Below are 15,218 nucleotides of genomic sequence, written 5' to 3'. Positions count from 1 at the left end.
AACGCCAGTTTGCTTTCTCCTAATAACGACGTCCTCTTGAGTAGTCCCCGCCCGGAGATCCGAATGGGGGATTATTTTACCTCCGGAATATTTTACCCAAGAGGACATCATCATCATTTAATCATACAGTAAAGCTGCATGTCCTTGGGAAAAATTACGGCTGATAGACTATGAAATCAGACAGAATTTTAGCCATCTGAGTGAAAAAGGTACATTTGAAAGTTGTTGTATAGAACTTAAAAGAGTATAACATATTAATTCTCAGCATATATCTCACCCCTGGGTACCATATAAGCTCTGTATTTTTAGATAAGTTTGATACATTGCTACGTAAATTAAAAAATGAGAAACTGTACAAGAAAGTGGTTATATGTGCTGACTTCAACATAGATGTAAGGACTGATGACAAATTTTCTTCATGCTTAAAGAACCTGGTAGCCACAGACGGGCTAAAGCTCAATTTTGATCAGTATACAAGCAACCTCTGCAACATGTATTGACAATATTGTAAGTAGTTATAATTATTATGTAAAAGAACAATTTCTTTTAGATTTAGGAGTATCAGACCATAAAGCACTATTTGTATCACTACTGAAGCAAAATTCAGTCTGCACAACAAAAAGATGTAGGAATTTCAGTGAAGAAAATATGGAAGTATTTTGTAAAAACTAAGGCAAACCAAGTGGACAGTCAGAAAACACATTTCCACAAGTGGCAATTACCATAACTTTTTAACTGAATTCTTGGATATATTGAATGAACGTATCCTTTTTGTAATAGTGAGGACCAGGTCCCATAAAAGTAGATCATGGGTAACAAAAGGAATTAGACTGTCTAGTGCTACTAAGAGGAAACCACATATGGAGGCAAAAGTAAATCAAATCCCTGAATTTCTTAAGTATGTAAGCACATACAAAAAACATTTGACAAACTAGTAAAACTGGCAGAATGTACTGCGAATAATAACTTCATTTCAAATGCAAAAAACAAATCAAAAGCTCTTTGGTCTGCTATAAGAAGTTAAGTTGGCAGTGAGGCAGAGAGAAAATGCCCTTCTAAAATATTGATAAATGGTAGAGCTGTTACAGAACCCAGTGCCATTTGTGAATCGTTCAATGACTTTTTCATGAACTGTAACAAATTTGGTGACTGTTCACCACCAAAAACAAAGCCCAATATGACAGAGTGTAATTGCTCTTGTTTCAAGTTTTCTCATGTTTCCATATCAGATGTCATCAAAATCATAATGTCCCTAAAAAATTCAAAATCTGTGAGGTGGGATGAGGTCCCCATTGAAATAATAAAAATAGTCAGTCACAGTATTGCATATCCACTCTCTTTCATAATGATGAGGGATGTTTCCCAGATCCATTAAAATATGCAGAAGTTCGGCCAGTACGTAAAAAAGGCAAACGAGATGATTTGGGCAACTATAGGCCAATCTAACTGTTACCAATTTTCTCAAAAATATTGGAAAGAGCTGCATATGATCAGATCGAAAATCACAATGCATCTAACAGCATTATCTTATGCAATCAATATGGTTTCAGAAAAGGCCGCAGCACAATCCATGCAATAAATGAATAAGTCACAAAAGTCAGTGGATGTCTTGATGATAGAATGTGTGTGTCAGGAATCTTTTGTGACCTATCCAAAGCCTTTGACACAGTAAATCATGACCTGCTCCTCCAAAAATTGGCACGCTATGGTTTTCAAGACAAATCTCTTAGCAGGATGTCATCATACTTGGCAAACAGAAAACAAAGAGTACTTATTAATATCAATGGCAAGAAATTTCTCTCTGGCTGGAAGCATACTCAATTAGGTGTTCCACAAGGTTCAATATTAGGGCCACTACTATTTCTGTATTATATTAATGATATGCCATGCCAGATCCAATCTGATACTATCCTCTATGCAGATGACTCAACAACTGTAGTCTGTTGTAAAAATGAGGTAGACCTAATTTGTCATATTGAACAAACACTTGGGGAAGTGGAGGCATGGGTCAAAAACAATAACTTTACATTAAATTTTACAAAAACAGAAATTGTTCATTCCACCACAAAACAATCTGCACAGTCTACAGTTGAATTAAAAGTATATGGACAAAAAATTAGAGACTTCAGACTGTGTGAAATTCCTCGGCGTATTAATCAACAGAAACCTGTTATGGAGTCACCATGTGGACAACATACTGGATCAACTGAATAGCGTTGTATATATTATGAATATCTTGTGTAGTATTACTGATTTAGCTGTAAGAAAAACTGTATATAATGCATATTTTGTTTCAGTCATTAGGTATAGTATAATTTTCTTGGGGGTCTGGAAAAACAAATTTACTTAGAGTTTTTAGACTACAAAAAAGAATCATCCAAGCAATTGTGGGAGCAAAACTAAAGTAACATTTGTCCTGCATGATATTTCAAGCGATTAGGATATTAAACAAAGTATGAAATGAAAGACATATAATATATAAGTTCATTATTCTTTATTTTGAATTAACATCAATTTTTCTAAAAACAATTCATTATAATCAATAATGTTTGTTTAAATTTATCTTAATGTGGTGGCATTCCTGGTAAATCCACCGAATTCGAAAATTCAACAGGATAGTTGACTGCTTCGTCAGGATCGGTAACAGTGTCAATTGATTTGAACAATATCGCATTGCTGGGCACTGACTGTTTTATTTTGAAGTTAATAGCATCAACATCGATATTTTTTGTGGCTAAAATAGCTCGTTCACGAAGCCATGCATGATTAATATAATTAGCTTGTAAATCTGGAAATATGCTTTCAATCAAAGCATCTTTCGTATTTTACCACGTTGCAGAAATTGTCTGGCAATTTGGTGCATTGTCTGTCTCCATGCAATGGTTAAGATTGTTTTATATATGCGTTAATTTCATCTGCATATGTAGCACATGGAATGGCCGGCAATGTCTGTCTAAAATCACCGGACAGCAGCAGTAAGGCACCATCAAAAAGCCTGGTGTTATTATTTAGATCTTTCATCATTCTATCAAGAGCTTCAAGTGGATGCTTGTGGGCCATAGTGCATTCATCCCAGATAATAATTTTGCATTTTTGCAAAACTTTAGCCATACCGGAATGCTGTTTTATGTTGCACATTGCATCTGGATTTGTGTGAATGTTCAACGGCAACTTGAGTCCTGAATGTGCAGTCCGTCTGCCATCAAGCAAAGTGGCTGCAATACCTGATGAAGCCATTGCTAACGCAATATGATTTTGTGATCAAATGCGCGCAAATATTAGTGAGATGAGAAACTTTTTCCAGTGTCACCTGGTGTGTCCAAAAAAAAGAATCCACCTTGTTCTTCTGCAATTGACAAATTAATTCGATCATAAACATTCTTTTGTTCATGAGTGAGTAGTTGCTCATTATTTTCAATGAAAGTAGTTAAAGAGACCGTACTGAACTGTTGTTCGCGCTGAATCTCGCTGTTAATGATGTCTGTTGCTGGGTGGTTAGGTGAGGGCATACCAAAATGAATGAGTGGCATATTCAAAATCAGAATACAAATATCTTCAATCTTTATTAGCGCCTCGTTATATATTTCTGGCGAAAAATCGATATTGGGTTCTTGATCAGCGATTCGAATGCGATGCAGAATGTTGTTGCTCATGGACTCTTTATATTTGTCCCAGAGGACAGAAGCTTGAGATGGAAAACACGTTGTCAATAATATGGCAAATAACTGGAGAATTTGATGAGGACAGGAACTCAATGCTGCATCTGCAAGTGTAATATACCACTGGTGGTCATCTTCCAGCAAATGCAATTCACGACACGCGTCATGATATGTGTCGTACAAAATGCCATTGACTGTTCGCAAGTATTGGAAGGGCGTCAGTCCAGGAACATTAACCAACCATAAACGCAAGAAGAAACATTCGCATTGCTTTGGATGGACTGTGTATAATCAGCCTAATGTGTTTCCCACAAATATGCCGTTGTATCCTTCAACCAGAACACGTTGCTTTCGTGGTTCCCACGTTTTTGACTTTTTGTTCCATATGAAATATTGTGCCACATCAGTATACATTAATGTCTTTGCGAATTGACCGGGAATACCTGGTCGGTTGCATAGATCGAAACTCAGTTAATGTGGCTTTTGGGGCAATTGATGCACGTTGTAGAGCAGTCTCTTCCATGAAATAAACATGCTGTCCATTTTCAAGGTGCACGACCAAATGTATAACAGCAAGGTCTCTTTCGTGTATCGGAAAACCCAAAATATGCCAAAATGTTTCATTGCTGCTGATGTATTGGCCCAATTGATACCGTGTTATTTCACTGTTTTCGTTAACATTGTAAACAGCAAATACAGCCCTCTCACTGCCCTTACGGACATATTTGCATATATATTTTATGGACTTCACCGAACTGCAGAGCTCAATGTTTATGTGTGCTTTGTAAATTTTACACAGCAATGGTGAATACAGAACCACCCATTGATTGTCAATGTCAACTGTTGTACCTTTTGGCATGCGTAATTGATGTGATCACCACCATGGTCAGTGTCTCTACGATGATACAATGGATAACCATCGATATTAGTGATTGTATCATTTATACAATTTTTTGGAAAACGTTTCGTACATTTTCCATTGTCCATGCATGGCATCGTCATGTTTATAGCACCGCATGGACCGTGGATCATGTTAGCGGTAACAATCTCATACAATTCTTGATTGATATTCCGATCTGGAATGAACAAATCTGGTCTTCCGTACGTGCGCACAAAAGTCATGGTGTCTTGAATATATTTTTGAATAGGACGTGGGCTACCAATACATGATGATGTAAGAATATAAGAAGTACCGATGTCGTTGATATTAGTTATTCCACCTGCGTTACCAACAATATTATCGCACAAATGAATGTATTCCTCAGCTCGAAGTTTTGCTTGATTATACCTGATGTATCGTATTTGCTTGCTTTCAATTTTCGCATACATATCAACGATATATTGATGAAACAGCTGGCGGCATCGGAGAATGTTATTGTCTTCATGGGCACGAATCATCAACCGATATGCGTAGAAGTTCATCGTGCTCACTTTCTTGCTGCTTTCTACACCTGCAAAGTAAAAATACAATTAAGACAAAAAGAAATTAATTGTGCATAAAAATAAATATTGGGTAATGACATGTGTAGATTGTACCTGTTGCTGGATTTCTTTGTTTGATATTTAAATGATATCCATCTTATCCTCCCCAAAATATCAATGGATATTGCAAAGCATTGTAAGAGCGTTGACTGTCTTCAGTCGTATGCACTGTGTTATCTCTGCGTTGGATTTGTATATCTCGACATTCAAATGTGTCATCAACCATAACAACTGCAACTTCATTAATGGTCGGTGCATTATATCAGTCCACGTGCTGCCCAGGTGCTTTGATGACGATCATATAGTTGTTTTGCAGTCTGTTTGAAATGGTATTGAACAACTGGACCAACTGGTTGTGATTCTGTAAAAATGGTTCTAAAATACCCACAACTTCTTGATCCTCCATCTGCTCAATATGGTTGTACTGGCAGGCAGCGTGCGTTTATTTGCTGCTCCTCATCACCCATGAAGTAGATTTGCAGAAATTTTGAATCGGTATCAGGCATCGGCATTAAAGAACCAATTTGATCATACCCTTGGCCCTGAATCTTAAACGTTGATTGGAAATTGCGAACGATTTTTGTTGCTCCAAATGATGCCATTTGAAAGCACAAATTGAATTTGCGAATTAAAAAAAAAAAGGATTGAGATGTAGCTCCAGCCAATAGTGTTTTCAGTGGTTCTGGCGGCAAATTCAATGGTGGCAATACAACTTTTCTAGATGCGCAGCAGAAACTGGTCGATTCACCTTTGTATTTGAGTGCATGACAGTGTTGGCATTGTTTGTTCGTAGCACCGATTATAATTTGTGACTACGACGAATAGTCGATGTCCAACTCATATTTAAACGCAAGGTGAAGAAGTGATGCATGTGTCAATGCGCGATACACTTGCAAATGCTGTTGTTCACATGTTCTGAATGTGTCGGTGACTCATTGACGGGCCAGTCTTTGTCTCAATGCATTAGCTCGAAGGCGTTCGTTGGGTTACTCTTGACTTTCATTAGCACGTCTGATTGCAGCCTGGTTTCTTAAACTTTCATTGTCCGTCAATTGATCTTCTGCCGATCTATTTAACCAACGGTTCTGGACTAATTGTGAATTCAGAGTCCGTCAACCAAGTTTTCCAGGCCCTCACCTGAATGCATTCACAAAAATTCATTCAAATCAATCCAGCCGTTTAGTTGCAGTATAGATAAATAACCTAGATACTGACTGCAGTGCCATCTGCCGGGCTGATTTGTGAATCTAAACCATCCAAGGCACCACCCAAACGCATACAAAAAAATTCATTCAAATCGGTCCAGCCGTTTAGGAGGAGTTCAGTGACATACACACGTACAGTAGAATTATGTATATAAAGATGAAACTCTCACTTTCACGAAAAGAAACCCACAACTTTTTGAGGGCAACAGCTTCTTGCATCAATATGATACTAGATATGGAACGAGCTACATGTTACCTACCCACCAATTAAAATCATATGAAAAAAACCCATACTATAGGGGCATGAAATTTGTAAATGAAATATGGAAAGGTATGGATGATCAAAATGTAAAAGGTACCAAAAAGACCTGGAAAAATATCTGAAAGATAAATGTTAATATAGTGCAGAAGATTTCTTGAATAGCAACAAAGCATTATAATTGTAATTAAAATACCTCTTTGAAGATGTTACACCGTATGTATTATTAGTTTATTGTCTATTTTTAGTATTATTATATATAGTGTAAAACTGAAAAGTCACCTATGTCACAATCTTTGATTGTATAAGGCATGTTATGTGATAATAAAAATGGAAATGGAAAATGCTTCAATTTAGTCACAAATCTGGTATGATATATCCTATTTGTTCATTAAGCAACAGTGAAGAACTTGACTTTTTGGAAATCAAGGAATACAACATTAATCTGGATGCCAGTATTTACTGCCTTCTAGGTCTTGTGGAGGAACAAAACAAGAATCATTGTTTATGTAATTTACATTAACAGGAGAAAGTTTTTGGGCTTCATGAAGATAGTAATATGTTCCAAAATTATACAACAAACTGACATTAATGATATAAGCCTATAGTTGCATGCATCTGTTTGATGATCTTCTTTCAAAACAGAAGTGACGTCCATGTTTTTTTCAGTCACTTGAAATGCTTCATTGCTCCTGCTGCTAGACGTGGAGCAAGTTCTTTTGCCTACTCTATATTGAATGATACATATCTCATTAAGTTGGGTTGTTTTGGGGGAGGAGACCAGACAGTGAAGTCATCGGTCTCATCAGATTAGGGAAGGACGGGGAAAGAAGTCGGCCGTGCCCTTTCAAAGGAACCTTCTGGGCATTTGCTTGGAGCGATTTAGGGAAATCACGGAAAACCTGGCCAAAGCGGGATTGAACCGTCGTCCTCCCAAATGCGAGTCCAGTGTGCTAACCAATGCGCCCACCTCATTCGGTATATCTCATTTCTTCTGTAGAGCAAATGTATTTGAATTTTTATCTTGTAGTCTCTATGATACCTAACATTTTGTTGTTTGTATGACAACTGAATGGAGGAACAGCATGCCAGTCTTCCTCAGTGAAAGAACTTTGAAAAATGGATTCTGTTGTTCAGCGTTCTCTCCATCTTTCACCATTTAAATGCTTTTGTCAACTATCTGGACAGATGGCTTTGATCGATTTACTGATTTAACATAAGACCTAAACTTCTTAGGATATTTCTGCCAGAGTAGAAGATTGAATTTTACTTTCAAATTCAATGAATGATTCATGCATGACTCTCCATACATCAGCTTTGTATTCATTCAGTAAAAGGTTGGCTGTAAGTCTCATGGAATGGTCAAATTTGGTGTGAAACTCTTTGCTTTTTTGAACATCTGTCTAACTTGCCATATATCCTTAACTAGTCTTTATGTCGTGCGCCCACCAAACCCTTCTACCACCATAACTAGTCTTTCCATCCCTCATGACTTTGCTCAGCACTTAAATGTCTAAGACATGTTGTACAACACTTTTGGACTTATGTTCCATACTCAGTATTTTCAGTTTAAGATATGGATGTTTGAGTTGTTGTTCTGGTAAAATGAAATATATTTCCTGCTGCATTTTCTACACAGAAATATTTTCCTACCTTCTTTTACATTTCTATGTGATCACTGATTTGTGCTCAAAGAAAACTGAGTCAAAAAATTTAGACTTGTTTGTAACCAGCAGAGCTAAGATGTTGATCCATGATCAACTGCTCAAGAAAGTAATTTTCAAGTAAAGCATTTAGAACAATTTCACTTCATTCCCCCTCCCTACTACCTACTTTAATTATCTGAGTCTTTAGGCTGAAATCTCCTCCTAATACCACAACGTGAACAGGAGATTTACACATATCCTACTCTACTCCTTTTCTCCATCCAAATTATTTTGCATTTGGAATTTGGGTTAACCTACATATTATTGTAGTATTTACAGCCATAAACATATCTCTACCACCAGTGTCTAGCCTATCTTTATGGTACACACTTCAATCAGAATTTGAAACTTTACTACTGTTGTTATCAATTTCAACCAGTTTTCTGTTCCAAGAACTATATGAGCATTATTACTGGTTATAAGCAAGACTAGTTTTGGGACCTCTGCAGAATACCCCTCTGCTGTTAACTAATACTACTTGTTGTTAACATTTTCTTTCTCTGGTCTGCAATCATGACTATTATTCTCTGTAATGAATGGGGCTGCTGTCCTGCCCTCTCTGAAACCAGAATGAAAAGGATCATTTCATCCTCACTTACTGACTGCAATATCCATTGTTCGTCACATGCTGTGCTCAACATCAAATCTTCACTTAGAGTAGTTGCTTCCTCTGACTTTCCATAGCCTACACTATTGAAATGGTGCAATGATGTCTTATTATTTCCTTTCTGTTCTTCACTGTTCCTCTTCACAAAAAATCCTTTTTGTGCACATGTTAAACTATTTGCAGCTGTAACAGATCTTTATAACAAATGATTGTATGTACTGATGTATGTAACTTAAACAGTGTTTGAATAACACGTACTTCTGTCTTTTCCAGATTGGTGGTGCGATGTCAGAAGAAGGAAATACTCTGACTGAAATTAAAAATGAACTAACGAAAGTTGTGAACAGTATGGCAACAATAGGTGTAGCATTATCAGCCTGCAGTTTGCCAGGTAAATACAACAGTTCTTTGAAACAGGTGGACTAATCTAAAGAAGATAGAAATTTTCTAATCTAAAACCAGAATGTCTCCTCAGTTATATTGTGGCCATTAAACACTCATTGAGAAATGTTTCATCCAAGATACGGAGGAGGCTCTAATGGCAGCTGTTGGGTCCAGAGGGTGCACCCAACTGCAAATTGTGTTTCATATAGAACCAATGACACCTGCTGCCAAAGTTCAGATGCCATCCTTGGTTCTTGCAGGTGGATAGCTGCACTAATGAAGACAGATAGGCTTGCACACAGACTGGAAACTGAGCAAGCATTTTTCAGCACTGTACAACCAATTGTACTTACACCAGAGCTTCAATTTATTCTATGAGAATCTAAGAAGCAGGTTTTTTAACATTAACTATTAAGTGGAGGATTGTAGAACCCCTCCCAACAGTGAAAGCATGCACCACTTGCAGTTAGTGGCTACTAGTGTAGCATAGTATGTGTGGATTTTTAGGATGGATAAATCTGTACTGGAAATTTAAAAAAAATCTAAAGTTGTTTTACAGATTACTGGATGACATTGGAAGTTAAAGAAAATTAACAGGTGCACCTACATAGATACTGGTTAGGGTCATATTATTGTGGGCATAATACAACAAAAGGGGAATAGCTGTATTCACAACAGTGGAATCAAGTCCTCGGTCATAGACTTAAATAAGTGTAGCATTGAATGGTTCTTTGAATGCTATACTTCAGTAATACTGTTGACTTTAAACATACACAATAGTGGTTCTGACAGTGTACAGGATTCCAATGTTTTAACTTCATTAAGCCATTAGAGAGAGTACAAATAAAAAAATGGTAGAAATAACTGGGAAGTAATTTTATGTGAATATTTCAGTGTTGATTTCATATTAGTGCAAGGAGACAATTCTGTTTCTTGGGTTAACTGTCTTTGGCTTTTCTGTCTAAGTGCAACAGAATAGCCAAAAGTTTACTTAGCACTTTTGGTACTCTTAGGAAGCTCTACCTTTGCTGCTTACGTATCATCTAACTACATTGTATACATGTTTTGTAGATATTATGTCCTTCTAGTTTCTATCCCTGCCTTACTCTCCATCTGATGTAATGGATCCAGGTTGACCAAGGTCTGGTAGTATTCTTAACCCATATGCAACACATAGTTTAACTTCACAAAATGAACTTATTATTCAAAACTCACCATGCTTACATTAAAAGGCATTCACAAGTTCTGTTTTTTATATTTCATAAGTAGTCTAACACTACATGAAAAGAATAAATTGCTGAAAACTGTTTGTTGCATGTTTGCTATACTGGGAAGAAATGGGTTAAATGTGCTGTTCAAAATGGAGTTTTGGTGTGAAACTAATGACGCTCACATACACACCTACAGTTCTGTCGTAGGAAAATGTGATGCAAATGATGTAGTGAGTCTAATGAAGGAATTATTACAGATGCAAAACTCAGATATCTATGGATGCACTGCATGACTCTTTTTCTGTATCATTGTAAGTTTCAGAGTTGTCACTTAAGCTGTACATTGTTTGCTTTGTATGCTGGTCAGTATGTTGAACGTATCTTATGACCTGGTAAAAATCAAAATCACTGTTACATTTTCTTATGACCTGGTGTTCTTCTCACCTTTTCAACATTCTACATTTCTTTCATTTTATTTATAAATTTCTAGAGTTTGTTAGCCTCCACGATTGATGTCTAACCTGTTTCCCATGTGAAACTTTTCAGCTATCTGTAGTAAAGATTGAATTTTCATTTTTGATGATAATATTTTTGAAATTTTTTCTCCTTCCCATATGTCTACCTACTTCTTCCTTCTCTCTCTCTCTCTCTCTTTCTTTTTCTCTATTATAAACTGTTTTGCCACTGACTTTTATTTGTTATGGTAAAAAAATTAATTATATTGTAGGTTCTCCACCATTATTTACCTTAGCCCCTGATGAGATGGAATTAGGCCTTGGAGTTCATGGTGAGGCAGGGGCAAGTCGAATAAAAGTATGTATATACAATTCAAGGAACTAATATCTGCTAATTGTCAACTGTTTGTATAATAATACAGGTTGCAATACCACAATTTAGACAATTTTAAGTAACATTAAATATTACAAAAAATTCTTTTTCTTTATGCATAGGGGGAGTCTACAGAGCACAATCATTCAGTGTATTCCCATTTAGCTATAACAGCATACTCCAGTCTCAATCTGAAATGCACCCATGTATGACATAATGTATATCTGAAGCCATGTCTGTGAATGTTGCCTCAATGATTATCCTTAATGATGTTACAGTGGCATATTGAGATTTACTGAAGAACGTTTTGACTAGGTTTCATACATAGTAATGCAGAGATTTAAAACAGTGCTGTAGGCAAGCCACAATTCCATAGGCCAACACATACCAGAATAGACTGATCTTCAATTTTGTACTAAATGACTTGTGGGCTGGTGCACAACGTTGCTGTGGATTATATTACATTAAGTGAAATGAAATGGAATTTTCATTCCATGGATCCATATAGAGGAGATCTTTGTGGATGTGGAACATTAATAGTAGTAGTAGTAGTAGAAGTAGTAGTAGTAGTTGTTGTTGTAGCAGTAGCAGCAATAGTATTAGGAGGAGTAGTACTTACATACACTACATTTATTGTTCTATTTAGAAATTCACCAATGGAGTTGAAGGAGTTTGGTACCAGTAAGTCTTTCAGGGTTCTCTTAAACTAAACTTTATTTGTAGTTGAATATTTTTTGTGATTGCTTATAACTTACTGGAAATATGTGTTCCTGGATAATGACTGCCATTTTACACTAAAGTAAGTGCTTTGAAGTCTTTTGTAGATTGTTTCTGTTCTTAGTATTGATTTTGTGAAATGAGCTGTTTGTTGGAAAATAGGGTTGTATTATTTACAACAAATTTCACTAGGAATAAGTATACTGAGAAGCAATAGTTCAGTATACCCAGTTACGCGAACAAACTCCTGTGGGTGTATATAAATTCACACCACAGATAATGCATATTACATACTTCTGAACAGGTAAAACTTTTGATTGACCTGAATAGTTATCTCAAAATATGATACTTTATGACATTATGGAACGAAAGGAAGCAAAGTGTGTCAGCTTTTTTATTTTTACATCACCTATGTCTGATGAAATTAACACTGAAAATTAGGATTTGTTTAGGAATTTCATTTGTATGCTCATCCCAACTAAATTTATAATCAAGTTGTAATCCCAGGAAAGTGTATGGTGTCCCAGATACCACTGTTTCTGTCCACAGCCTCTCAACATTTGAAATAACATTCAAATAAACTACTCTTTTTTGCATGCAGAGTTACAAAGTCACGCGTATCCTGGGTACAACACTTAGCACTTGAAAACTGGCGGCAAATTTTGTTCTGGCAACAACAGGGGCATGCTTTCAATCATGTGTGAGCTAGCTGTAATTTCTTCAATTAGTTTTTGTATCTAATGTAAAAGTCTTCTCATCAAAAAATAATGTTGTTTTGCTTTGTGGCATCATTTTTCAATGAACACAGATGCAGTTTGCAGAAATGGACTCATTTTGCCCCAGCAGTCTCTAAGAGCATTTGTTTCACTTTCAAGGTGTAGGATTTATATTGAATATCTTCCTTGATGGTTCTACACATTGTTGGTTTGCTGATACTGATAATCTGTGCCAGTGATCACAACAATTGCCTTATATTCCCTGAAACAGCATTTGAACTCTTTCAGTGAACTTCTTTTGCAGATCCTTGCAATAATGACTATTGAGTGTTGCTTCCTTGCCAGTACTCTGGAATTTTTGTCTGACTGTTCTGAAGCTGAATATTTTGCTGCATCATAAACTGTGGATTTAGGGAATTTAAAACATTTAATTATGTCCGTTGCTGAGTGACAGAACAAAGGTGTTCAACACTTCTTTTCATTTTATCATACTTTGCACTTAATTTCAACATTTTGGACATCTGATATTGATTGTTTACTAGGAACAATTGGCAATGTGGACCACCAACATTAACATCTGGCAGAGGAATAATGTGCTAGGAAATTTAAATTTGTATTTTGGTAGTTCATCCTGTAACTATGTTGGTGTGATGTATGGGTGTGTCAACCCTACTTACATGTCAAAGAGAAGTAGACCCATTCTAAAACAAACCTTGTAAGTATAGAACGCCATCCTTGTTTTCCCTGGCAGCAGATATTTTAGTGATAAATAAAAATGAAACTTGAACACAAAAAGAGAAATTAGGAAATAATGAACACAGAAATAACATTTTTATTTGATAGTTTCATTAAAGCATTTTATTTCATTGAAACAAAGAAACCAAATAGCTGATAACTACATCAACTGAGTGATATTACTTTAATTATGCCATGAGTTCCATAACAATAATGATGTTTTTTCAATGCCAAATAATCAAACAAAATCCCTAAAACAATAAAATTTCAGGACATTATGCATATAATTCTCTGAATAAATGTTAAGAAGATTAAAGCTTAGAAATTTGCAACCACACATTATCTACGTACAAATATAGGTGAACTGGTACAGTTTTTATTTTATTGATACATCTTACATTTGTCAATACACAAGAAACTGTGTACATACTGGCTAGTTCAGCCTAGCATGAACTGCGTTCTTTCATGTAATGCTGCCCATAGTTTAAATATAATTTTTTGCACAAACAATATAATTATTCATCAATCCATAGTGTAATGGCAGTTGCATCAAAACTTAATAAGATATGAAAAACATGCATGTAATGGTATTTGATGTTGTTTTTCTGATATACTTAGCCAGGTGATATGTAAAATGTATTAATGTATTCAGTATTCTGTAATGGTACAACTTACAATTGTTAGTCTAATTAACTGCAAATTCAAACAACACTGCCAACACTTTGATTGTTGTAACTTCATATATAGCACAGCTTCAGTACCCAACAGGTCAGTCCAATATTTTGTTGATTTTAGTCCAGAGTTGCAAGTCTGTGGTGAAAAGCTCTGGATTATGTATGTGTTCATCTATATTCAAAATTCTTTAAATATTTGAAGCTGTGTTATGAATTTGATGACATGTAGACTATGAAAATTTTATTATAACATGGTGCAGTTGGAATGAATTTACAGAACATCAAGTGGGAGTAACTGGTTATTATTCTTTATTATTTTACATGAAAAACCTGGGCAATATCTATGTTACAATCCACAAGCTACAAGTTTATTTCAGTCTACACTACCAGCCTGATTCTGTTACCTCTTATTATCTTTCAGATCTCTCGGTGATGTTCATTGGTTTGCTGTACCAGTAAAATCACCTGAATATAATGAAATTAATAAGGTAGCTGTAAGTTCTATAGACAGCAATATTTCAAAAACTGCATAGGATACACACAGATCATTCAATTAAAAAAAAAATCATAACTATTGAACAACTTACTGTTGGAAAGAGCAAACTCTCAAGTTTTACGTAGAAAATGGCATGAACAATTCCGAATAACAGGTTGTTTGTGTAAAGGCAAATCACTGGGTTGTCCCGAGTGTCCGTCCCCGAGTGTCTGACATACATATCGAACGCATCGAACTCTCCAAAATTTAACATGTTTTGTGCAGTTTCACAGGAAATGGTTTGTGGTCTATTTTTACTTTGCCAAGAACACTGTTACAGGAAGCGCAAATCTCAAAATGCTTGAGAGCTTTCTTTTCCCACAGTTGGAGACTGATTTGAATGACTTAATTTACCAACAGGAATCTGGAAGTGCAAGAATTTTTAAATCAAAGGGAACAATGAATCGGTCACATTGGACCTAATGATTCAGCCTTACTTTAATGGCCTCAAAGGTCACCGGATCTTACTGTATGTGATTAATTCTTGTGGGGTTTATAAA

At 35.9% G+C, this 15,218-nt stretch overlaps 1 protein-coding gene across 2 annotated transcripts in view; it reads left to right on the top strand.

Moving 5' to 3' along the window:
• Nucleotides 1–15,218, top strand: part of LOC124772664 (triokinase/FMN cyclase-like) — a 156,957-nt gene that overhangs the window by 104,469 nt on the left and 37,270 nt on the right. For both annotated transcript variants that reach the window (XM_047249340.1, XM_047249338.1), the window contains 2 exons: nt 9,192–9,309; nt 11,241–11,326. In XM_047249340.1, coding sequence (XP_047105296.1) covers nt 9,192–9,309; nt 11,241–11,326 — 204 coding nt within the window. The remainder of the gene's footprint in view (nt 1–9,191; nt 9,310–11,240; nt 11,327–15,218) is intronic.

Source organism: Schistocerca piceifrons, chromosome 2, assembly GCF_021461385.2.
Source record: "Schistocerca piceifrons isolate TAMUIC-IGC-003096 chromosome 2, iqSchPice1.1, whole genome shotgun sequence".
NCBI lineage: Eukaryota > Metazoa > Arthropoda > Insecta > Orthoptera > Acrididae > Schistocerca > Schistocerca piceifrons.
The sequence above is the reverse complement of the archived record's forward strand: the minus strand, read 5'-3'. Positions and strand labels throughout refer to the sequence as shown.